This window comes from Mobula birostris, chromosome 6 (assembly GCF_030028105.1).
Source record: "Mobula birostris isolate sMobBir1 chromosome 6, sMobBir1.hap1, whole genome shotgun sequence".
Taxonomy (NCBI): domain Eukaryota; kingdom Metazoa; phylum Chordata; class Chondrichthyes; order Myliobatiformes; family Myliobatidae; genus Mobula; species Mobula birostris.
In genome coordinates, this window is record NC_092375.1 from 98,276,929 (window position 1) to 98,302,530 (window position 25,602).

The 25,602-nt window shown below is 44.0% G+C and overlaps 1 protein-coding gene across 1 annotated transcript in view; it reads left to right on the top strand.

Moving 5' to 3' along the window:
• Window positions 1–5,068: 5,068 nt before the first annotated feature.
• Window positions 5,069–25,602, top strand: part of ace2 (angiotensin I converting enzyme 2) — a 114,973-nt gene continuing 94,439 nt past the window's right edge. The window contains exons 1-2 of the mRNA XM_072262357.1: window positions 5,069–5,397; window positions 23,907–24,065. Of these exons, the coding sequence (XP_072118458.1) occupies window positions 5,206–5,397; window positions 23,907–24,065 (351 nt within the window). The 5' untranslated portion in view covers window positions 5,069–5,205. The remainder of the gene's footprint in view (window positions 5,398–23,906; window positions 24,066–25,602) is intronic.

A 25,602-nucleotide genomic window follows, 5' to 3' on the forward strand; every position in this document is an offset into this window, starting at 1 on the left:
AAGTGTTCAGGCGTTACTTTCATGATATCAGCAAAGCTAACTTTGGCTGGTTTGGCTGGAGCAGCCAAGCTCTTAACCAAACTGTATGCCTTTAAATCCAATGCAGTCAGCACAATTGCAACTCACTTCTCTTTGGCTATCTCATTTGCTTCAAAATACTGTTCATTCCATTCAGTATATAAAATGCAGTTATCTGTTGAGTAATCAAACATATCAATCTTTCCAATGTAGCCAGCTATTTCTGCTCTTTTTAAAAAATTTATGATTATTACTCACTGTGTATGAACCTGTAAATTTTTCAGTTTTCTGCCTTTTCTTAAAGTCTATAATGTCTTCCCTCTGAAGAACATATGCTGTGCTCTTTTTTTAAAAAACTCAAATGTCTTGTTGCACTTCCACTAAGTAGTTTTGGGTTCATTTTTAAAATACCTCATCACCACTGTTATTATTTGTAACTCCAGAACATAAAAACTAATTAAAAGGAAAAGACAGGCATCCAAGATGTGAATCTAACTTAGCTTTACTATTTTTCTAAGTTTACCAAGCTATTTACTAAGTTAGCGAGGAGTGCATTTACATGTGGTAGCAATTCGCATATTTTTATAGATAACCTGTAGTGAATTATTTAAATGAACAACAATACTTAATCAAACAATGTATTTACAATATTACTCCAATATTACTGTGCTATTAAATACACAACAGATGGCTCTGGGTATGTACTCTCTGGAGTTTAGAAGAATGAGGAGGGATGTCATTGAGACATACTAGATATTGAAAAGCCTGGTTAGAGTAAACATGGCGAGGATGTTTCCAATAGTGGGAGAGTCTAGGACCTCTCGGATCAGAGGGCACAGCCTCAGATTAAAAGAGCAAGAGATGAGGAAGAATTTCTTTAGCCAGAGTATGGTGAATCTGTGAAATTCATTGCCACAGATCATCATGGAGGCCAAGTCATTGGGTGTATTTCAAAGGGAAGTTGATGAGGCTATTGATTATTATGGGCATCAAAGGTAGTGGGGAGAATGCACGGGATTGGCTTTGAGATGGAAAATAAATCAGCCATGATTGATTGGTGGAGCAGACACGATAGGACAAATGGCCTAATTCAGCTCCCATGTCTTATGGTCTTATGGTCACATGATTACAATGAAAAGAAAAATGTTCTGGATAAAGTTGGATTAACCTAGAAACACTCACAACATGCTGGAGGAACTCAGCAGGTCGGGCAGCATCCATGGAAACGATGAGTCGACATTTCAGGCCAGAACTCTTCGTCAGGACTGAAGAGGGAAGGGGCAGAGGCCCTATAAGGAATGTGGGGGGAGGGTGGGAAGGAGAAGGCTGGTAGGTTCCAGGTGAAAAATCAGTAAGGGGAAAGATAAAGGGGTGGGGGAGGGGAAGCAGGGAGGTGATAGGCAGGAAAGGTGAAGGAGGAATAGGGGAAAACACAATAAGTAGTAGAAGGAGGCGGAACTATGAGGGAGGTGATAGGCAGCTGGGGGAGCGGATAGAGTGAAATAAGGATAGAGGAAGGGAGAGGGGGGGAATTACCAGAAGTTGGAGAATTCTATGTTCATACCAAGGGGCTGGAGACTACCTAGACAGTATATGAGGTGTTGTTCCTCCAACCTGAGTGTAGCCTCATCATGGCAGTAGAGGAGGCCATGTATGGACATATCTGAATGGGAATGGGAAGCAGAGTTGAAGTGGGTGGCTACCAGGAGATCCTGCCTGCTGTGGTGGATGGAGCAGAGGTGCTCAACGAAGCGCTCAGGTTGGATGCCATGGTAAGGCTATACTTATCCGCCTCCTTCTACTACTTTACTCTCAATGCTTTACAGAAAGTGAAGCAGGTTTTAAGTGTCATTCCTGTTATAATATAGTGTCACGTACCCCATGATGGGTTAAAGAACCAGCAGAGATGGAAAACACAAGGTATTGCTATTAACTAATAATATTTATTAGTAACTATGCAGTGCAGTAATACAAATGTAGATAAATCAAACAGGTTAGCAATGATTATATATAAGTAAGTAAATCAGTAAGTGTGGAAATATAAATGAAAAACCAAGCTTCTTCAAGTCTAGGGGTAAAAAGATACAGTTTTACGATGATGAGTAAAGTTCAGTTCAGTTCATGGTTTTGAGTTGAGTAGTGATGGGGAGAGAGAGAGAGGGAGAGATTTGAGTCTGCAGGTAAGCTGACACCGTCAATCTTCTCGTTGTCCTCAGAAATCCTTTAAAAGTCACCAACTGTGACCACAACAAAGGGGACCGTTTTTTCTGTGGTGGAGATGTCAACAACTCCCCACCAGCTGCTGCATTTTCTTTTCACTGCAAGAGCCACTGATTGATCTGCCTGATCGTTCCTCCAAACACCCACTTTTTCTGTGGGCACAACAAAGCTCATTCAGTGTCCAAAACATGTGTCTGAGGCCTATATCATCTGACCTCCTATTTATCTCCCCGTACTCGGTACCAACTGTCATTCAAATAATTCCTCCTACCTTTCTCTGTGTAAGAAATGTACAAGCAGGCAAATGTCCTTGAGAAGTATAAACACGCTGCCGAAAAATCATAACATCGAATGTCCATCAAATATCGCTGCCCTCGGTTACCATAGCAAATTACAAGCTGCTTGGTCTCTCCAACTCAGCAGAAATCCAAAAGTTACTCCCAGTGCCTTAAAGTTAGTCTTCGTCTCTCTCTCTCTTTCTTTCTCTCTCGCTCTCTTTTCAAAACAACATGTCAGTTTTAAATACCTCTCTCTCTCTTTTCGAGAGCACAGTTCATAGGGGTAATTCAGGACCCCGTCACAATAGGAAACATGTGGGGCAATTTGTACACAATAAGTTCCCTTAGGCAGTGCAAGAAAATTACCAGGTAATTTATTTTCACATAATGCTGTAGGATTCTTTCCATCCACCTGAGAGTGCCAATCAGCACTGCACTAGAGTCTTAGCTAGGGTCACCACGTTCAATCCTCTGGAACAGGACCCAGTTTGGGGCACCACAGTAGCACAGCAGTTAGCATGACGCTATTACAACTCGAAGTGTCAGAGTTCAGAGTTCAATCCCACTGGTCTCTGTAAGAAGTTTGTACATCCTTCCTGTGAGCACATGGGATTCCTTCAGGTGCTCCTGTTTCTTCTCTCAGTCCAAAGATGTACCCGGTCATTGTAAATTGCCCTGTGATTAGGCAAGTGTTAAATAGGTGGATTGCTGGGCGGCACGGCTTGGTGGGCTGCACTGTACCTCCAAGGAAATAAGATATATACATTGAATAACTCCTGGCTCTGTATTAAAATCAAGTGAACAACATCACAGTATTGCTTCCTGAACAAACTTATTTCAATTGAATGCCATTGGACAGGTTTCTCATGGAGTGAACGGCACAGATGATGGGCACAGAATTGGCAAAGACTGATGTCTCTTATTCCACCTAGTTCATCAGCAGTTTTGCAAGTAGATTTACCTATTGCAAGCTTTTCTTGACTAATGCTAATCCATTAATCACGAATGAAAGTTTAAGAGTAGCTCTATACAGAATATCATTCTGTCTGGCCATCTATGAAAATCCTTGTGTCACACTCCAAACTGAAGACTGCAGCAGTTGGAATAAATGGTAGCCATTTCATCCCACTACATACAGGATTTGAAGAAATCTCACCAACCCATTTCTTTCTTCATAGCCCAGCCTGCTGAGTACTTTTAGCATTTTGCCTCACATCTAGAACCAGGCTATCCTTGAGTCTGATTGGAGCCAACTAAATGCCATTTTCTGGTCAGATATGGCATATTTTATGCAACTCTTGGTTCCTGCTCAGATCAGATCAGGACATACTGTGCCAGATCATTATCCGGGTCAGGGTAACTCACATTGCAATACTGGATAGGATACACTTGTGTTGATATCCAGAGACAAGTACAGGTTGGGGTCAGTTGGTGATAATGTTGGCTTTAACTTTATAACTGAATACATGCCTACTCCTAATGGATTTAACCCTTACATACTGTTTGGGTCAAATTTGACCCATTTTGATATTTGACAGCAGTTAAAAACACCCTAAATGCCATTTTTAAGCTGAAATTTGATGACTTTTCCTAAAGTGACCCAAAATGTGCAAAAATGAAAATATTTAAAAATTTTATACTTTTGTTCAGGTGCTACAAATGGATTTTAGATCTCTGAAACATTAATTAAGGATTAATGCACATTGATGCTGTTCCGGGTCAAATTTGACCCGTATCTATTGAAATGGATTTTAGATCTCTGAAACATTAATTAAGGATTAATCACCCATTTATTAATATCAGATAGGCTATTTATACATTCTAAATAGATCTGTGGTTCAAAATTTGGTGTAGATACTTGTTATGAGGGGATTCTTAGGCCGGGTCAAATTTGACCGGGACCATACTGTGAAGGTATAGAATATGAACAGGTTGCCTAGGTTAATTGAAAGAGGAAAAAGTCTAGAGGAGCCATGGGAAGAAAGGACAGACAAATAGAGCACAGCAAGAAAACACCAAATGTTTGTGCGTACATCCAATGTCTCTTTTCCCTCTAAACCTGCAATAATTATGTTGATGGCTAGTAAGATATTTCCTACCTCGGAGAGGATACAATCAGATTTCTTCAGACTACAGACAGTAGACTTCCTATTCCATCAAAGATCCCCAACATCTGTGCCAAGCCATCTTCCCATAGTTACCATCAGGCAGGAAATACAAAAACCTGAAGTTGCATGTCTCCAGGTTCAAGAACAGCTACTTCCTTTAACCATTTGGTTCTTGAACCTACCTGCACAATCCTGATCACTACAACAATATAACAACACTTTGACAACAATTTTTGTAAAACTGCATATAATTTATGTTTTTTTCTTTTGAATGATGCATCTCTAATGCTATGAGCCTATCATGCTACTGCAAGTAAGTTCTTTATTGCAACTGTGCACATGACAACAAACTCAACTTCGACTTTGACTTTGAACTTACAGCAACTTGTAGATTATTCATTAGATGTACTGAAGTCCACAAACAGGTTAACTACTTCAGTCTTATCTCATCTGGAGCTAGAGGGCACATTTCAACCAATTAGTTTTCTGAGCCCTTTTTTCTTGTTCAAAGGCCATTATGATATGGGCTGATTAAGCAGTAGTACTTGGACAAATTAGTCTCACTTGGAGATATTCAACCCATGGTGAGGATGTTTCTGCAAGGGCTGTGTATTCTAAGCTTCACCACAGTTGTACTCTCCCTGTCACCTGAGGAAGAAGCCAGGAAATTTCTGGAGAAGTTTAATGCAGATGCTGTACCGGTGGTCTATGAATCTTCAAAGGCATCGTGGAACTACAACGTCAATATCACCCAGGAAAATGCAGAAAAGATGGTAAGTGTTCTGTTAAGCATGGTCATGAAGGCCGAACTGTGATCAGCAGGTTGGAATGTCTACTTTAATCACGAATACTGGAGGCACATGTTTGGGAGATTTCAATGCAGCTGTGCCAGGTACTTTGACACCTATCTGCTTCATTCTGCTACCTTCTTCCCTCTTTGAAAAAGACATCAAATCATGCTGGTCCATCAATAGTAGAATGGGCAAAATCTCTCCTTTATCTACGAAAAAAACATGGCAAATAAAAACAAGAGTAAGACTGTCAGCTCTTCGAGACTGTGCTGTCATCCAATGGCTGACCTTCTAACTCAATACCTTGTGTTGAGTGCCACTGCCTCCCAGCTCCAGAGACTTGGGTTCAATCGTGACCTTGAATGCTGTCTGTGTGGAATTTACATGTTCTCCTTCTGATCACGTGTGTTCTCTCAGAGTCTCCGGTTTCCTCCTACATCCCAAAGATATGCCGGTTCGAAGGTAAATTGGCCCAAGTGCAGGTAGATGGCTAGGGGAATAAGGGCAGACTATGGAGATACAAGAACATATTTGGGATTAGTGTAATGGGCAGTGGGGTGTGATGTATCAAGTGCCTGTTTTGGTTCTGTACTTAAATACTTATTGCTCGTTACACTGCTGGCATTTAAGGCAGCAATGGACGTCCTCCATTTCTGTCTGTCCTTGGCCATCTTCTCCATTGTTCCCCAGCTGTGGTTGATACGGCACCAAGTCCTCTGCGTTTCCTCATCCATTCAAGGGCCATTGAAGTGTAGTATTGATGATGGAGCTGGCCTCTCTTCTGATGAGGTGCGCAGCCTATCTCCATGATGGTTGTGGCCATATCCTCTGAAGGAGTAGGGTGTGGTTGGAGATTTTTCTTGGCCACAAGATACAGAGGATCCTCCAGAGGCTTGTGGTGTGAAATGATGACAGCTTGGCAAGGTCGCTGTCTGTCATGTGCCAGTATGCTGACCCGTACAAGAGTGTTGACAGGACACAGCTCTCCTACTGCTTCAGCTTGGTGTGGGCACTGTATTTTGTTGATCCCCATATGCTGCTCATTGTTCTGAAGATGTTTCTAGTTTTGCTGAGACTTACTGGATATCACCCCACCATCCTGCCAAATGATGCTGCCCAGGAAGGTGAACCTGCCGGTGCTGGGTAAGTTGACACCATATACCTTGACGGGAGAAGAAGACACTACATTGAGGGTCATGGTCTCAGTCTTTCTCTGGTTCTCTGGCTGACTCTGGCCTGTCCACCAAAGGTACACAGGCAGTAAGTTTTGTCTTACATGTTCTGGTGTGTATGTGATAGTAATGCAGGGTCATCTGCAAAGTTGAGGTCTCTAAAGTAGAGAATAGAGTCCATCTAATGCCTCTCAGCTCCTCTTTCATTGTTTGTCTCATAACTCAGTCAATCACCAGGTTTAACAACAGTGTTGCCTCATTAACTTTCTCTATTATCTATTAGCACTTTAAACAGGTTAGCCAAACTCAATTTACCTCTGGCAAATCCGTGTTGGCTCTTCTATTCACAAGTTGCTTCCTGAATGTTATTTTGCACAGTTTCCCAAGAACGGGTACCTTCAGTTGTCTGGTTTGTTCTTCCACTTATCTTAGCCCCTCCCAAAATCTGGGGTGGCTTGAAATGTTATTATATGCCTTACAGTACCATCCACCCTCTCCTTCCCTAACCTGGCACCAAACCCATCCAGTACTGGTGAAACTTTTCAACATAGCCACCCTTTCTAGTACCATCTCCCTATCAAATTTCACCCACACATCACTTTTACTGAACTTTGGCAGGATCTTTTTTCTAAAAGACCAATACAAAGGACCTATGATGTATTCCACTCAGGCCCTCAACAGCAATGTGTTGGTAACTCTGCAATTTATTGCTCTGAACAGGCTGCAAGAGATTGCAGAGAGCTGCGAACACAGTGCGCAGGTGCTTAGCATAGAAACTCTGGATGAGCTGGACGGGTTTGGAAGGGGTCCCCAATGACCTGAGAATGCAGCAGGGGCTCTCTCTCTGGATGCTATCAAAAGCCTTTTCAAAGTCCACGAAATTGACATACAGTTGTCTCTGCCACTCTGTGCACCGCTCTATGATGTGTGAAGATCTAATCGGCATGGCCTCTGTTCTTCCTCAATCACACATCAACAGCATCTGTAATGACTTTGGTGACAACCCCCACATGGCATTGACAAAACTGCAATTCCATGGCAGCTGTTGCAATCACCTAGCGATCCTTTCTTGGAGATCTGAACAATAACTCCCTTTGTCCAGTCCATGACTGAAATCAGCCTCCCTTCCTTTGACTTTGTCTGTACTTTGTACTGTCTTAGGAAAGCAGTCAGCATAATGAAGGATCCCTTCTACCGTGGTGATTCTGAGGCTGGGGCGCTGTCTGGTCCAGGAAAAGGAGAGTTATCAGCCTCCTGAGTAAGAGAAAGCTTCACGTTCACCAGAAACTGCAGCTGACACCTTCTGCAATGCCAATCTATCAAGCACAAAGAGCACCGAGGCTTGTTTGGAGGTGGTCAAACTCCCAGAGAAGGCCAGGCACAAAATTGAGCCTCTGTGTGCCCACAGTACAGATGAGCCCACTCTTCTGCTACATTCTGTATATTCTGGTCAGGTAAAAGCCAGACAAAGTTGGTGGTATGCTTTCTGCCTAATATTATATCTCAGCCAGAACTCCTCTTCCCAATCTGAGGTATGAAGGTAGTACAGTGAAAACAGAATGCAGAATATGGTGTGACGGTTACAGAGAGACTGCTAAGTGAGTTTCAAGACACTTGTAGAGGTTGACTGACAGATTAGGAGTTCCGTATTGTACATCTGCCATCAGTCTTTTACCAAAGATCTCCACACCTTCAGAACTAAATGACTACTGGCGTTGCTGGCACTGATGCCAATAATCAAGAAGTGCTTTGAATGGGTGAACTCCATTCCGACCACAATATACTTACTGACAGAACCACTCTACAACGGATGTCATAGCATCAGTCATACACCTAGTTCTGATACACCTAGAAAACAAGAACTCTTACGTCAGAATGTTATTTCTGGATTTCATTTCAGCATTCAACACTATTGTTCCACAGACCTTGATGAATTCCTTGGTCAAAACAGATCACTGTGCAACTGGGTGCTGCACATCCTAACAGATAGTCAGGATGCAGAACCCCTCCTCTGTCCCCATCATTCTCAACACCGGTGCCGCCAGAGCTGTGTGCCGAGCCCATTGCTGTGCACTCTGCTCACACACACCTGCACAGCCAAACTCCTGAGCAATCACATTGACAAATTTACCAATGACTCGACAGTGGTGGGGTTCATCACAAGGTGACTTACAGAGTGGAGGTGGAAGAGCTCGAGGCCTGGTGCCAGGCAAATAACCTCTTCCTTAATGTCAACAAGGCAAAGGAGATGATTATCAACTTCAGGAAAACTCGCACCATTCATACTCTCCTTTAGATCAGTGGCACAGCACTGGAAACTGCGAGCAGTTTCAAACTCCTGGGAGTGCACATCACATAGAACATATTATGGTCCCAGGATGAATCCTGTACTGTCAATAAAGCTCACCAACTTTCCAAGGAGGCTGAAGAGGGCTGGACTTTACACATCCATACTCAGGCCATTCTACAGATGCACCATGCTGACAAGCTTCATCACTGCTTGGTATGGAAACCAAACTGTGACGACAGAAATGCCCGACAACAGGTAGTCAAACCTGCCCAATACATCTCCAGCACCAGCCTACTCACCATCAAGGATATATGTACAGAAAGGTACCAGAACATCATGAAGGATCCCACACACCCAGCTCATGGACTTTTGTCCCACTCCCATTAGGGTGGAGGTTACATAGCATCCATGTCAGGACCACCAGATTCAAAAGCCATAACTTTCATCAATCTATAAGAATGATCAACACTTCCACCTACTAACAGCCCTCTACATTCCCAACCCCCAATACTTTATCATTTCCTGTCAGAGTCACCTTATGTACAGTCACTCCTGGGCCCTGCCTAACTTTATGGACATATAATCAACCCTTCCTTCCGACACAACCCATAACTCTTTTTTTTAACCCATGTGCATATCTAGGAGTCCTTTAAAATGTCCCTATTGTTTCAACGTCTGCCACCATCCCTGGCAGTATGTTTCAGGCACCCACCACGCTCTGTGTAAAAAACTTAACTCTCCTAAACTTTCTTCCACTCACCTTAAACTGATGACCTCTGGTATTGGTTATCACTGTACTGAGAAAAGGTGCTGGCTGTCCTCTGTATCCATGCCTTGTATAGCTCTGTCCAGCCACTTCTTATCCTCTGTTTTGTCAAAGGGAAAAGCCTTAGCTTGCTCAGCCTTTTCTCATAAGACATGTATTACTTCCTGCCTCTGGAAAGCATGCAACAGAAACACCCCTCCCTCTCCAGTCATTCTCTCCTCCTGCTTCTTTCAGGCTTGAAAACACCAACCACCAAGCTGAAAGGACATCTTCTATCCTGCTCTTATAAATCTCTTGAATGGACTTTTTGGAAGATAAAATGAACTCTTGATCTCTCAACCTACCTTGTCACAGCGCTTGAAATTCAATTGCCAACCTGCTATGCACTTTCTCTGTAGCTGCAACACTCTATTCTGCATTCTGTTTCTCTTTTGTACTACCTTCATGTACTTACATTTGAAATGTTCTGTTTTAATGGCATACAAAACAAAGTTTTTCATTGTTTCTTGACAGATATGACAATAATAACCCAATTCCAATTCCAAAATCCCAGCATTCCTATAGAATGCCCTTGTGGCAAAGCGAAGTGTCTTGCTGATGTATCTCGTGACTTAGAACAGAGTTGAGGAAGAATTTCTTTAGTGAGAGGTGGTGAATCTGTGGAATTTTTTGCTATATAAGGCTGTGGAGGCCAAGTCTTTGGGTTTGCGAGGGATAATGAATCAGCCGTGATGGAATGGAGGAGTGACCTGCTGAGATGAATGGCTTAATTCTGCTCCTATGTCTTATGGTCTTTAAAGTCTATCCCTCAGGTTCCTTTTGATACTCCACCTTCTCAACTTAAGCCAATGCTTGTGGTTCCGACTCTGGGAAAAAGACCATGTGCATTCACCCAGTCTATACCCCACCTTAGAAGGGCACCCCTCAGTTTGCTGTACTCCAGTGAGCTTAGTCCTAGCCAGCCCAGCCTCTCACAGATCCTCAAAGCAGCATGGTGACCTAACAGTTACTGCTGCTGGCTCGCAGCTCCAGAGACCTGGGTTTATCCTATCCTCTGGTACTGTCTGTGTGGAGTTTGCACATTCTCCTGGACCTTGTGGATTTCTCCCAGGTTCTCTGGTTCCCTCCACATTCCAAAGATTTGCTGATCAGAAGGTTGATTGGTCAAGTGTAGGTGGGTGCAAGGATCATTGGGGGAGGGGTGCAGGTGCAGGTGTGCTGTTCATGGGCCTGTGTTAGAGAGAATGGTCTCAAAGGAAATTAGGGAGAGTGAAACCGATAGGATTTCTCCGAGGACTGGCATGCAGTTGATGACAGAAACATACTTCCATGTCATAAGGAAGCGTACTTTGGCAAAAACATGGAATTAATGTTTGGATTTCAGTGATTGGATCATAAATCCTTTATAAATCCCTCCATGTATTCACTCAGTAGCCTTTGCTCTGGTAGCTAGGAAGTAGATTAAAAAGCTAACGACCTCTGTCCGACCCACAGGCAGGAGAGAAGCTGCAGTCAGCAAAACATTGAACTATCCTCAGCAAAATCAAACCTTTACAGCATCTTATAATGTCATAAAAATCCATATATTGAGCATTACGAAATAGCAAGTTTCCCTTTGCCAGAACTGAAGATAAAATTTACAACATGGCAATAAATTATTGGAAGAGTTCTGAGGAGCAGAATTAGTTTGTACTTGGGGAGGCAGGGATTAGCTAGAGGTACAGTAGTCAGCACAACTTTTTTAACAGTTGATCTTGTCTGGATTACTTGATTAAACCTATAAAAGAGGGAACTAAGTGTGTCTGTATAGACTTTGATAGAGGAAACTAGTCCAATAGTGAGCCAGAGCAATTTTGAAAAATTGGCTTGGTAATTGGAGGCAGAGGATGATTGTGAAGTGTTGATTTTACGATTGAAACCCTGTGCTCTATCAGAGAGAAGGGTGCCAGTTTTATACATCAACAATCTGAATGTGAATGTAGTAAGTTTCCAAATATTGACTCTACATCTTTCAATCCTATTTCTAAGGATTTGAATTCATTTTTTACCAGCAGAGCCACACCACGCACTCTGCCTACCTGCCTGTGACAGAAAAGTACAGCACCAAAACAGGCCCTTCGGCCCATGTACACCATGCTGAAATCATTTAAACTGTCTACACCCATCAACCTGCCCCATAGCCCTCCACACCCATGCCATCCAGGTACCTAGTAATTCTATTCTTAAATGTTATAAACAAACTCACATACATCACCTATGCTGGCTGCTCACTCCACACTCCCATGGCGCTCTGAGTGAAGAAATTCTCCCTCATATTCCTGTTAAATGCTTCACTATTCACTTTTAACTCATGACACATTTTTACACATTTCTATGTTTCAATGACCTCTAGTTGCAACACCTCGCATTTGTCTACATTAAATTCCACCTGCCATCTTTTAGCCCATTTTTCCGGCAGTTCCAGATCCCACCGCAAGCTCTGATAGTCTTCCTCACAGTCCACTACACTCCCTATTTTGTTGTTATCCACGATTTTGCTGATCCAGTTAACCATATTATCATCCAGATAGCTGATATAGATGACAAACAACAACAGACTCAGCACTGATCCCTGCAACATACCACTAGTCACAGGCCTCCAGTCAGAGAGGCAACCATCTCCTACAACTCTCTGGCTTCTCCCACAAATTTATTATGTCATTTTGAATGCCAAGCGACTGAACCTTTTTGACCAGCCTCCCATGTGGGATCTTGTCAAATGCCTTGCTGAAGTCTATGTAGATAACATCTAGTACCTTGCTTTCATCAGCTTTTCTGGTAACTTTCTCAAAAAAGTCTGTTTGGTTTGGCATGGCCTATCGCACACAAAGCCATGCTAATCAGTCCATGTCTATCCAAATATTTATATATCCATTCCCTTGGAATACTTTTCAATAACTTTCTCAATACTGATGTCAGGCTCACCAGGTTAAATTTCCTGGTTTATTTTTAGAGCCTTTCTTGAACAGTGTAACAATATTGGCCATCCTCCAATCCTCTGGTACCCCACCTATCTCTGCTGGAGCACTTGCCTCCCACAAGGCCTGAGGGAACACTCTGTCAAGCTTTTGGGATTTATCCACCCTAATTTAGAAACATAAACATAGAAAATAGGTGCAGGAGTAGGCCATTCGGCCCTTCGAGCCTGCACCGCCATTTATTATGATCATGGCTGATCATCCAACTCAGAACACCGTGCCAGCCTTCCCTCCATACCCCCTGACCCCCGTAGCCACAAGGGCCATATCTAACTCCCTCTTAAATATAGCCAATGAACTGGCCTCAACTGTTTCCCGTGGCAGAGAATTCCACAGATTCACCACTCTCTGTGTGAAGAAGTTTTTCCTAATCTCGGTCCTAAAAGGCTTCCCCTCTATCCTCAAACTGTGACCCCTCGTTCTGGACTTCCCCAACATCGGGAACAATCTTCCTACATCTAGCCTGTCCAATCCCTTTAGGATCTTATACGTTTCAATCAGATCCCCCCTCAATCTTCTAAATTCCAACGAGTACAAGCCCAGTTCATCCATTCTTTCTTCATATGAAAATCCTGCCATCCCAGGAATCAATCTGGTGAACCTTCTCTGTACTCCCTCTATGGCAAGGATATCTTTTCTCAGATTAGGGGACCAAAACTGCACACAATACTCCAGGTGCGGTCTCACCAAGGCCTTGTACAACTGCAGTAGTACCTCCCTGCTCCTGTACTCAAATCCTCTCGCTATAAATGCCAGCATACCATTCGCCTCTTTCACCGCCTGCTGTACCTGCATGCCCACTTTCAATGACTGGTGTATAATGACACCCAGGTCACGTTGCACCTCCCCTTTTCCTAATCGGCCACCATTCAGACAATAATCTGTTTTCCTATTTTTGCCACCAAAGTGGATAACTTCACATTTATCCACATTAAATTGCATCTGCCATGAATTTGCCCACTCACCCAACCTATCCAAGTCACCCTGCATCCTCTTAGCATCCTCCTCACAGCTAACACTGCCACCCAGCTTCGTGTCATCCGCAGACTTGGAGATGCTGCATTTAATTCCCTCATCCAAGTCATTAATATATATTGTAAACAACTGGGGTCCCAGCACTGAGCCTTGCGGTACCCCACTAGTCACCGTCTGCCATTCTGAAAAGGTCCCGTTTATTCCCACTCTTTGCTTCCTGTCTGCTAACCAACTCTCCACCCACACCAATACCTTACCCCCAATACCGTGTGCTTTAAGTTTGCACACTAATCTCCTGTGTGGGACCTTGTCAAAAGCCTTCTGAAAATCCAAATATACCATATCCACTGGTTCTCCCCTATCCACTCTACTAGTTACATCCTCCTCAATTTGCCTCAAGACTGCGAACACCTCCTCCTCTGTAATCTGCATAGAATCCTTGGCCTCGCTGATGCTTTTTCTCACACCTATAGACGCTATGTCCATCTCCCGAGTCAATACAGATGCAAATAATCCATTTAAGATCTCTCTCATCTCTTTTGACTCTCTGCATAGATGACCACTCTGATCTTCCAGAGGACCAGTTTTGTCCCTTCCAATCCTTTTGCTCATAGGCAGCAAATGACATTACCACGGGGGACAGTCTCCAGATGGTCCACAAGACTTTTTCATCTTCGTTTTCTTTTCAATGTGGTTCTGGTCCTGTTGGAGTCTGTGATCTGGAGTTTAATGGTGTAAGATTGAGTGATCTGGGCTTTGCTGTCTCAGAGAAGATTTTGGGACGCCAGAAGCCTCGAGACAAAGAAGCGTAGAGGCGAATCCCTGATCGAATCCATTTCTTGCCAATTAATATTCCTTGACTGAAACAACGGGGTGAGTGCGAAAGGCAAGTGAGTGTTAGGCGCTGTCTACCGGCCGTCCGCTTACTGCTCCTGAGGGAAGGTGGTTGCGTATGACGATCTCTCTCTCTCTCTCTCTCCCTCGCCCACTGCTCCTGAGGGAAGGTGTTTGCATTGATGGTCTCTCTCTCTCCTTCTCTCCCTCTCGCTTGCTGCTGCTGAGGGAAGGTGTTTACGTGTGATGGTCGGTCTCACTCTCTCTCTCTCTCTCTCCCCCCCCCCCCCCCCGCTTGCTGCTGCTGAGCAAAGGTGTTTATGTGTGATGGTCGGTCTCACTCTCTCTCTGTTCTCTCTCTGCCTCTCTCACTGCTCCTGAGGTGTTTACGCGTGATGGTCAGTCTCACTCTCTCTCTCTCCCCCTCCACCCTCTTCCTCTCGCTTGCTGCTGCTGAGGGAAGGTGTTTACACATGATGGTCGGTCTCACACTCTCTCTCTCTCTCTCTCTCTCTCTCTCTCTCTCTGTCTCACTGCTCCTGAGGGAAGGCCCCTGCATTTATAACCATATAACAATTACAGCACGGAAACAGGCCATCTCGGCCGTTCTAGTCTGTGCCAAACTCTTATTCTCACCTAGTCCCAGCAACCTGCACTCAGCCCATAACTCTCCATTCCTTTCCTGTCCATATATCTATCCAATTTAACTTTAAATGACAACGTTGAACCTGCCTCAACCATTTCTGCTGGAAGCTTGTTCCACACAGCTACCACTCTCTGAGTAAAGAAGTTCCCCCTCATGCTACCCCTAAAATTTGACCTTTAACTCTCAACTCATATCCTCTTGTTTGAATCCCCCCCACTCTCAATGGAAAAAACCTATCCACGTCAACTCTATCTATCCCCCTCATAATTTTAAATACCTCCATCAAGTCCCCCCTCGAACTTCTACGCTCCAGAGAATAAAGACCCAACTTGTTCAACCTTTCTCTGTAACTTAGGTGATGAAACCCAAGTAACATTCTAGTAAATCTTATCTGTACTCTCTCAATTTTGTTGACATCTTTCCTATAATTTGGTGACCAGAACTGTACACAATACTCCAAATTTGGCCGTACCAATGCCTTGTACAATTCCAACATTACATCCCAAATCTGTGCTCTGATTTATATAGGCCTGCATACCAAAAGCATTCTTCACCACCCTATCCACATGAGATTCCACCTTCAGGGAACTATGCACCATTATTCCTAGATCCCTCTGTTCTACTGCATTCTTCAATACCCTACCATTTACCATGTATGTCTTATTTTGATTAGTCCTACCAAAATGTAGCACCTCACATTTTTCAGTATTAAACTCCATCTGCCATCTTTCAGCCCACTCTTCTAACTGGCCTAAATCTCTCTGCAAGCTTTGAAAACCTCCTTCATTATCCACAACTCCATTTATCTTAGTATCACCTGCATATTTACTAACCCAGTTTACCACCCCATTAATGTATATGACAAACAACATTGGACCCAGTACAGATCCCTGAGGCACACCACGAGTCACTGACCTCCAATCTGACAAACAGTTATCCACCACTACTCTCTGGCGTCTCCCATCCAGCCACTGCTGAATCCATTTTACTACTTCAATATTAATACCTAACGATTGAACCTTCCTAACTAACCTTCCATGTGGAACCTTGTCAAAGGCCTTACTGAAGTCCATATAGACAACATCCACCACTTTACCCTCATCAACTTTCCTAGTAACCTCTTCAAAAAATTCAATAAGATTTGTCAAACATGACCTTCCATGCACAAATCCATGTTGACTGTTCCTAATCAAACCCTGTCTATCCAGATAATTATATACACCATCTCTAAGAATACTTTCCATCAATTTACCCACCACTGACGTCAAACTCACAGGCCGATAATTGCTAGGTTTATTCTTAGAATTCTTTTTAAACAATGGAACAACATGAGCAATACGCCAATCCTTCGGCACCATCCCCATTTCTAATGACATTTGAAATATTTCTGTCAGAGCCCCTGCTATTTCCACACTAATTTCCCTCAAGGTCCTAAGGAATATCCTCTCAGGACCCGGAGACTTATCCACTTTTAGATTCCTTAAAAGCTCCAGTACCTCCTCTTCTTTAATCATCATAGTTTCCATAACTTCCCTACCTGTTTCCCTTATCTTACACAATTCAATATCCTTCTCCTTAGTGAATACCGAAGAAAAGAAATTGTTCAAAATCTCCCCAATTTCTTTTGGTTCCACACATAGCTGTCCACTCTGATTCTCTAAGGGACCAATTTTATCCCTCACTATCCTTTTGCTATTAATATAACTGTAGAAACCCTTGGGATTTGTTTTCACCTTACTTGCCAAAGCAACCTCACATCTTCTTTTAGCTTTTCTAATTTCTTTCTTCAGAGTCTTTTTACATTCTTCATATTCCTCGAGCACCCCATTTACTCCATGTTGCCTACATTTATTGTAGATATCTCTCTTTTTCTGAACCAAGTTTCCAATATCCCTTGAAAACCAAGGCTCTCTTAAACTTTTAACCTTTCCTTTCAACCTAACAGAAACATAAGAGGAACCTGTTTGAACACTGCTGTGACATTTTCCCTGACTAGTAACACCACCTTTTAATCCCTCCCACTCAGTCACGTCTGAAGCAATACTGGGAGGCCAGTTCTGGTCCTCCAGCAACCAAGTCTCACTAATGGTTACAATGTCATAATCCCAGGTGTTGATCCATGCCCTGAGCACATCGGCCTTTCCTACGATACTTCTTGCATTGAAATATATGCAGTCTGAGGTCTTACCAACATCTGCTTCCACAACCTCTCCACTAACTGTTCTGGCACTCTGGTTCCCATCCCCCTGTAACTCTAGTTTAAACCCCATCATGCAACATTAAACCTTCCCAGTAGGATATTAGTCTCTTTCCAGTTCAGGTGCAAACCATCTCTCTGTACAGGTCCCACCTTCCCTGGAAGAGAGCCCAATGATCCAAAAATCTGATGCCCTCCGTCCTACACCAACTCCTTCGCCACATATTAAACTATATAATCTTCCCAGTTCTGGCCTCAGCAACACGTGGCACAGGTAGCAACCCTGAGATCACAACCCTGAAGCTCCTGCCCATTAACTTAGCACTTAACTGCCTGCCGAACCTCGAAGTTGCCCTACCCACATCATTGGTACCCACATGGGCCATGGCCTCTGGCTGCTCACCCTCACACTTAATAACGCTGTCCTTTCAATACAATGTGTATCCTTGGATGTTAAGCTCACAACTATAATATTCTTTCAGCACGACTCAGTGATGTCTACAATGCCAAACTATAACTGCGCCTACCTTATTCCATAAACTGTGTGCATTCAAACATAAGACCTTCAGTCTTGTATTCATCACCCTTTCCAGTTTTGTCCTTCTGTTATACTGCAGCTCATCCCACTGATTGAAATTCTGCCTGATCATTTTTCTGTCCCACCGCACACTGCCTCTGCCCCACCTTCAGCCACATTGCATGCTGAAAAGCGTGCTCTGATGTATTTTGGGAGGACTAATAGGGATGAATAGGAACTAATACAGTGTGAACTGTAGAATCCAAGAGGGTGCTAAGGAACAGAGTGATGTAGGTACGAAGTGCAAGGATCTCTGAAGATGGTTGCACAGGTATACAGACTGGTGAAGAAGTCATACAATTCATGTGCCATCTTTAGCCAGGGCATAGGACACAAGAGGTGAAAGGTTACAGTACAACTTTATAAAACATCAGTTAGGCCACAGCTAGAGTACTCTATGTGGTATAAGAAAAATATGATCCCTTTGAGAGGATGCAGAAAAGATGTTGCCAAAGTTCAAAGTACATTTATTATCAAAGTATGAACCTTGAGATTCGTTTCATAACAGGCAGCCATGAAACAAAGAAACCCAAAATAAAACCAGAAAAGAAGACATCAAACACCCAATGCGCAGGGAAAAAAAAGCAAATCATGCAAACAATAAATGGAAGCAAATCGTATTCTGAACTGAAGCCCACAAGCACAGTCCTGTCTATGGACCTCTCGTTTAACGCAGAATAGAGCAGCGAGCTGAACGGGCCTGTCCCTCGCATTGGAGCCCGACACCCCGACCTTTTCAACCTGGCTCGGCACCTAAATCATCATCCAAACATTGGGTGCAGTCACTTCAGTACTCTCTGGAACCTAGACCCTGCCACCTCGAATCAGCCTGTACCCAATCTTTCTGATTCAGCCCGTTGCTTAAATTGTCATCCAAAGAACAGGTTCTGTCGCTTTGATACTCTCTGGGGTCTAGACCCCACTGCCTTGATACAGCCTGGACCCGACCTTTCTGATTTGGCCCAGTGTTTAAATAGTTGTTCAGACATTGGGTTCAGTCACTTCGATACTCTCTGGGGCCTAGATCCTGCTGCCTTGATTCGGCCTGTACCCAATCTTTCTGATTCAGCCTGGTGCTTAAATTGATCGAACCTCGGGTCTTCCTTGCTCTTGGCCACAAGCCTGCTGCCTCATGTCGCCTCAGGTCTGCCACATCCAGTTGCCGGGGATGGAGTGTTGCAGTTGATTAGTTTAGAACATAGAACATAGAATAGTACAGCACATTACAGGCCCTTCGGCCCACAAAGTTGTGCCGACCCCCAAACCCTGCCTCCCATATAACCCCCCACCTTAAATTCCTCCATATACCTGTGTAGTAGTCTCTTAAACTTCACGAGTGTATCTGCCTCCACCAGTGACTCAGGCAGTTTTCCTTAGAGCTGTTGAGGCCAAGGGGGACTTGATAGAGGTGTACAAAGCTTTGAAGGGCATAGATAGTGTGAATAGCAAAATACTTACCCCATTAGTAGAGCTATCTGAAATTAGACTGCATAGATTTAGGGTAAGGAGCAATAGATTTAGAGAGGAGTTACAAAAGAGTTTTTCAGCCAGAGGTGTGGTTGAAATTGCCTGGAAGATGGTGGGGACAGGTTCTTCCAAAATACTGAAGGAATTATTGAGTGAAACTGCACAGACGCAAGATGCATTCAAAGGATACGGCGAGAAGGCAGGTGTATGGGATTGAGTGGGATCCGGGATCAGCCATGATGAAATGGTGGAGCAGACTTGATGGGCTGAATGGCCTAACCTGCTCCTGTATCTTATGGTCTTATGGACCTTCAGCCTTCCATGTTAATGCCAACCATCAAACATCACGAATCTCCTTGCTGCTTTCCTTCCCTGAGTACCTACCCAAATCCTGGCCTCTTCTGGAGACTGAACAGCTCTCTGACCAGCCAGGAGAAATGTCATCATAGGCATCAAGAGGGCAAAGACTGCCAACACACAAAAAGTTCAGGATAACAATCCCTGCCATATGTTTCTGTGCATCAGGGGCATTACTAACTACGCAAAGAAAAACAGCGTCAATATACCAGTGATGCCTCCCTCCCCACTGCTCTAAACAACTGCTATGCACACTTCGAGGCATGCAACACGAAGTACCGCCACCCTCTCCCTTTCCAGGTGTGCAGCAGCAGACATGAGAAAGTCTCTGTAGACAGTCAATCCCTGTAAGGTGGCCAGGCAGAGTACACAGGCAATGTGCACACCAGCTCACTGATGTCTTCGACATTGCACCGGTCCAGGCTGCTGTCCCCACATGTTTCAAGTCAACCAGTACCAAAGAACTCTACACCTTCAGAAGAAAATGACGACTGCCCAGTGGCACCTACACCAATCATCGTGAAGTGCTTTGGATGACTGGTAACGGCACACATCACAAACTCCGTTCCTGCTAAATGGGACACTCACTAATATGCTTACTGACAGAATCATGGCCAGAGCATCTCAGCACCTGGCCGTGGCACACGTAGAAAACAAGGACATATGTCAGAATGCTGTTTCTGGATTTCAGTTCGGCATTCCACACTATTGTCCCACAGATCTCAGTGAACAAACTCCTACTCCTCGGTCACCCACTGTGCAACTGGATGTTGATCTTCACAACCGACAGAACTCAGAGAGTCAGGATATACAACTGCTCCACCTCCCCGTCATCTTCAGCACGATGATGCAACAGTCGTGTTATGGCTAACACGAGAGGGCACCGTTTTAAGGTGCTTGGAAGTAGGTACAGAGGAGATGTCAGGGGTAAGTTTTTTATGTAGAGAGTGGTGAGTGCGTGGAATGGGCTGCCGGTGATGGTGGTGGAGGTGAATATGATAAGGTCTTTTAAGAAACTCCTGGATAGGTACATGGAGCTTAGGAAAATAGAGGGCTATGGGTAACTCTAGGTAATATCTAAAGTAAGGACATGTTTGGCACAGCATTGTGGGCCAAAGGGCCTGCATTGTGCTGTAGGTTTTATGTTTCTCTGGTGGGGTTCATCACCAACACCAATGAGACAGCCTACAGAGAGGAGGTGGGAGAGCTCCAAGTCTGCTGCCAAGGAAATAACCTCTTCCTCAATGACAACAAGACAAAGGAGATGGTTATCGACTTGAGGAGAACTCACACCACTCCTTATATCAGCAGCACAACTGTGGAAATTGTGAGCACTTTTGAACTCTTGGCAGTGTACACCTCACACATCTGGTCGTAGGACACATCTTATTCAATCAAGAATGTTCGTCAATGCCCCTACTTTCTGAAGAGACTGAAGAGAGCTGGACAATACACTTCACCTGCACATCACTGAATGGTGCAGAAACTGCACTGTGGTGGGCACAAAGGCTCTACGTGGGTAGTAAAAACTACCCAACACATCACCAACAGCAGCCTACCCGCCATCAAGGAGATAAATACAGAAAGGCGCCCGAGAAAGGCCAGCAATATCATGAAGGATCCCACCCACCCTGCTCATGGACTGTTTGTCCCACCCCCATCAGGGAGGAGGCCATGTAGCATCCACACCAGGATCACCAGACTCAAAAGCAGTTTCTTTCCTCAAGTCGTCAGGCTCATCAACACCTCCACCCACTAGCCCATCCCTCAATCGCCACTACTTTATTATTTCCTGTCAGTCACCTTATGTGGACACATGATCAATCTATGTATATAAAATATCTTATGTTTTTATTATTATGTCCTATACCTTATTATGCTGATTTTGTGCTGTATCAGATCTGGAGTAACATGAATTTTGTTCTAGTTTATACTTGTGTAATGGAAATGATATTTGACAATCATGAATCTTGAATCGATACTGTTCTACGTATGGAATTGCTACCCAGCTGCATCAGGGACAACTTATAGTGGTCAATTAATGTACTAGCCAACACATCATTGGGATGTGGAAGGAAAGCAGAGCAGTTGGAGAAGGAACTTTATGTTTTGGTGGCTAGTATATACCAGACTGCAGGAATTCATGAAGTTCAGAAAAGAAATTAGAGGCTGTGATCGGTAGTCCAAAAGTCCAATTTAATGTCAGACAAATGAATACAATATACATCTTGAAATGCTTTTTCTTTGCAAACATCCACAAAAACAGAGAAGTGCCCCAAAGAATGAACAACAGTTAAATGTGGGAACCCCGAAGTCCCCCCAGCGCCACCCCCCAACGCGTAAGCAACAATCCGCCTTCCCCCACCGGCAAAAAAAAGCAAGCATTGCACTCAAGCATGAGCAAAGCAGTAGCAAAGACACAGACTTGCAGTTACCTCAAAGACTTCATCTTTCATCTGGCATTTGACATACCACAGGCGCTCTATCTCCCTCTCTCTCTCTCTCTCTCTCTCTCTCTCTTTAACAAGGGAGAGGGAGGGTTATTGGAAAAAGGTTCTAGGGACAGGACAAATGATCACTTGGAAAGGCAAGGACTGATTAGTGATAAGGCAAGGCTTTGTCAAGGACAGATCCTGGTTGACCTATCGGACTGAATTTTTGAGGCCTAGATCTCTTGTCCCTGCAGTGGAGGGGAATAAAGAGGACAAGACTGAGATATATAAAATTCTGATGAGTAGACTTCAAGAAACCTTGTCCTTTATCAGAGGTGAATAAAACTAGATTTAAGATAAAGGATAAGAGGGGACCTGAGGGGCATTTTTCCACTGAGAGTGGAGAGGACCTGGAATAGACTACCACATGAAGCAGAGTCACTGCTGGCCATTAAGAATCGTCCAGACAAGCATTTGTATCACCCAGGCAGAGGAGGCTTACAAGCCAAGTACTGGAAACTGAGATTAATGTGAATGGGTTGGTATAGAAACATAGAAACATAGAAAATAGGTGCAGGAGTAGGCCATTCAGCCCTTCGAGCCTGCACCGCCATTCAGTATGATCATGGCTGATCATCCAACTCAGAACCCTGTACCAGCCTTCCCTCCATACCCCCTGATCCCTGTAGCCACAAGGGCCATATCTAACTCCCTCTTAAATATAGCCAATGAACTGGCCTCCACTGTTTCCTGTGGCAGAGAATTCCACAGATTCACCACTCCCTGTGTGAAGAAGTTTTTCCTCATCTCGGTCCTAAAAGGCTTCCCCTTTATCCTCAAACTATGACCCCTCGTTCTGGACTTCCCCAATATCGGGAACAATCTTCCTGCATCTAGCCTTTCCAATCCCTTTAGGATTTTATACGTTTCAATAAGATCCCCCCCTCAGTCTTCTAAATTCCAACGAGTATAAGCCTAGTCGATCCAATCTTTCATTATATGAAAGTCCTGCCATCCCAGGAATCAATCTGGTGAACCTTCTTTGTACTCCCTCTATGGCAAGAATGTCTTTCCTCAGATTAGGGGACCAAAACGGCACACAATACTCCAGGTGTGGTCTCACCAAGGCCTTGCACAACTGCAGTAGTACCTCCCTGCTCCTGTACTCGAATCCTCTTGCTATGAATGCTAGCATACCATTCGCCTTTTTCACCGCCTGCTGTACCTGCATGCCCACTTTCAATGACTGGTGTATAATGACACCCAGGTCTCGTTGCACCTCCCCTTTTCCTAATCGGCCACCATTCAGATAGTAATCTGTTCTCCTATTTTTGCCACCAAAGTGGATAACCTCAAATTTATCCACATTAAATTGCATCTGCCATGAATTTGCCCACTCACCTAACCTATCCAAGTCACCCTGCATTCTCTTAGCATCCTCCTGACAGCTACCACTGCCGCCCAGCTTTGTGTCATCTGCAAACTTGGAGATGCTGCATTTAATTCCCTCATCTAAGTCATTAATATAATGTCAGCAAGACAATGTATGGGAGAATGAATTGTCAAAAAGCACAAGTAGAACCTACATTTGGAGACACCATTCTGAAACAAAACCAGAAACCAGTGGAATTGCTCAGCAAGTCAGGTAGTTCCTGTGGAGAGAAGGACACTCCTGCTGACAGGTGAATGCAAAACTTAATTGAAACTAGACACAATGTATGGCAAAGATTTTGATTCAAATTGACTTACTTTTTTTTGCAGAACAAGGCAGGTGCTACATGGTCTCAGTTTTACCAACAAGCTTCTGATAATGCCAACAAGATTGACCTCACCAAGATAAAGGATGCAGCAACCAAACAACAACTGGAAATGCTTCGAGACAAAGGATCTGGCATTTTATCCACAGATGATTATAACCTGGTAAGTAACCATCCTCTTTAGAGCAGTTACCCACTGTATTCTATTGAAAGTGTCAGCAGACATGCAGAAGCGGCTGGCTTGAAATTAATGATAAGATGGTGTTGTTAAGTGTCAACTCTTTGCGTGCAGATCTAATGGGAGTCATCAAATATAGTACTACTGCAGCTGAAATCCACAGTCACAGAAAGCAACATCGTTTCAAGATGTTTAAAAAAATCTATCGATACTCCAAATTGACGAACCTCAGATGGCAGATTCAGGTTGTGAGTGCAGTTCCCCTTTAAGAAATTGACGAACCTCAGATGGCAGATTCAGGTTGCGAGTGCAGTTCCCCTTTAAGAAACTGACAAACCTCAGATGCTGGACTCAGGTTGGAGTGCAGTTCCCCCTTTAAGAAATTGACAAACCTCAGATGCCGGACTCAGGTTTGAGTGCAGTTCCCCCTTTAAGAAATTGACAAACCTCAGATGCTGGACTCAGGTTTGAGTGCAGTTCCCCTTTAAGAAATTGACAAACCTCAGATGGTAGATTCAGGTTGTGAGTGCAGTTCCCCTTTAAGAAACTGAAAGCGGGCAAGTTACTCCGGTGCACACAGTTGTCACCGACTTCATCAAGACCTGTGTGGATGTGTGTGTGCCTTCAAGAACATAGCAGAGATGCCCAAACAAAAGCTGTGGATGAACCATACCAGTCATAGTCTGCAGAGGGATAGATCTTCAAGACTAGTGATCCAGAACTATGCAAGAAGTTTAGGTATGAACAATGGGAGGCTATTTTAAGGGCAAAAATCAATTCTGATTGAGGTTAGAGATGGAATCAGATGCATGTCATCTCTGACAGGGTTTGCAGGTCACTAGTTCCTACAAACTGAAACTTAACATTACGAATGGCTGTGATGCTTTGCTCTCAGATGAGCTCAATGCCTTTTACGCTCAGTTTGAAAGAGAGAATAACATTACACCTGTGCGAACCCCTGCAGCATCTGGTGACCTTGTGATCTCTGTTTTGGAGGCCTACATCAGAACATCTTTCAAGAGGGTGAACCTTTGCAAAGCATCAGGCCCCGTGCTGTCCCTGGTGCTGTCCCTGTGAAAACTTGTGCCAACCAACTGACTGGACTGTTCAAGCACATTTTCAACCTTTCATTGTTGTAGTTGGAGGTTGCTACCTGCTTCAAAAGGGCAACAATCATTCCAGTGCCAAAGAAGACCAGGGTGAGTTACGTCCACAACTCTTGCCCAGTGGCACTCACATCTACTGTGATGAAGTGCTTTGAGAGTTTGGTCATGGCTAGAACAAACTCATGCTGAACCAAGGACCTGGACCCTCTGCACCCTCCTTCTGAAACTGAATCCTTGACTTCTTCACTGGGAGACCACAGTCTGTGAGGATCAGAAATAACATCTGCCCCTCGCTGACAATCAACACTGATGCACCTCAAGGATGCATGCGCAGCCCTCTGTTCTGCACCCATGACTGTGTGGCTAGGCATAGCTCAAATGCCACCTATAAATTTCAGATGGTGATGAGGAAGTGT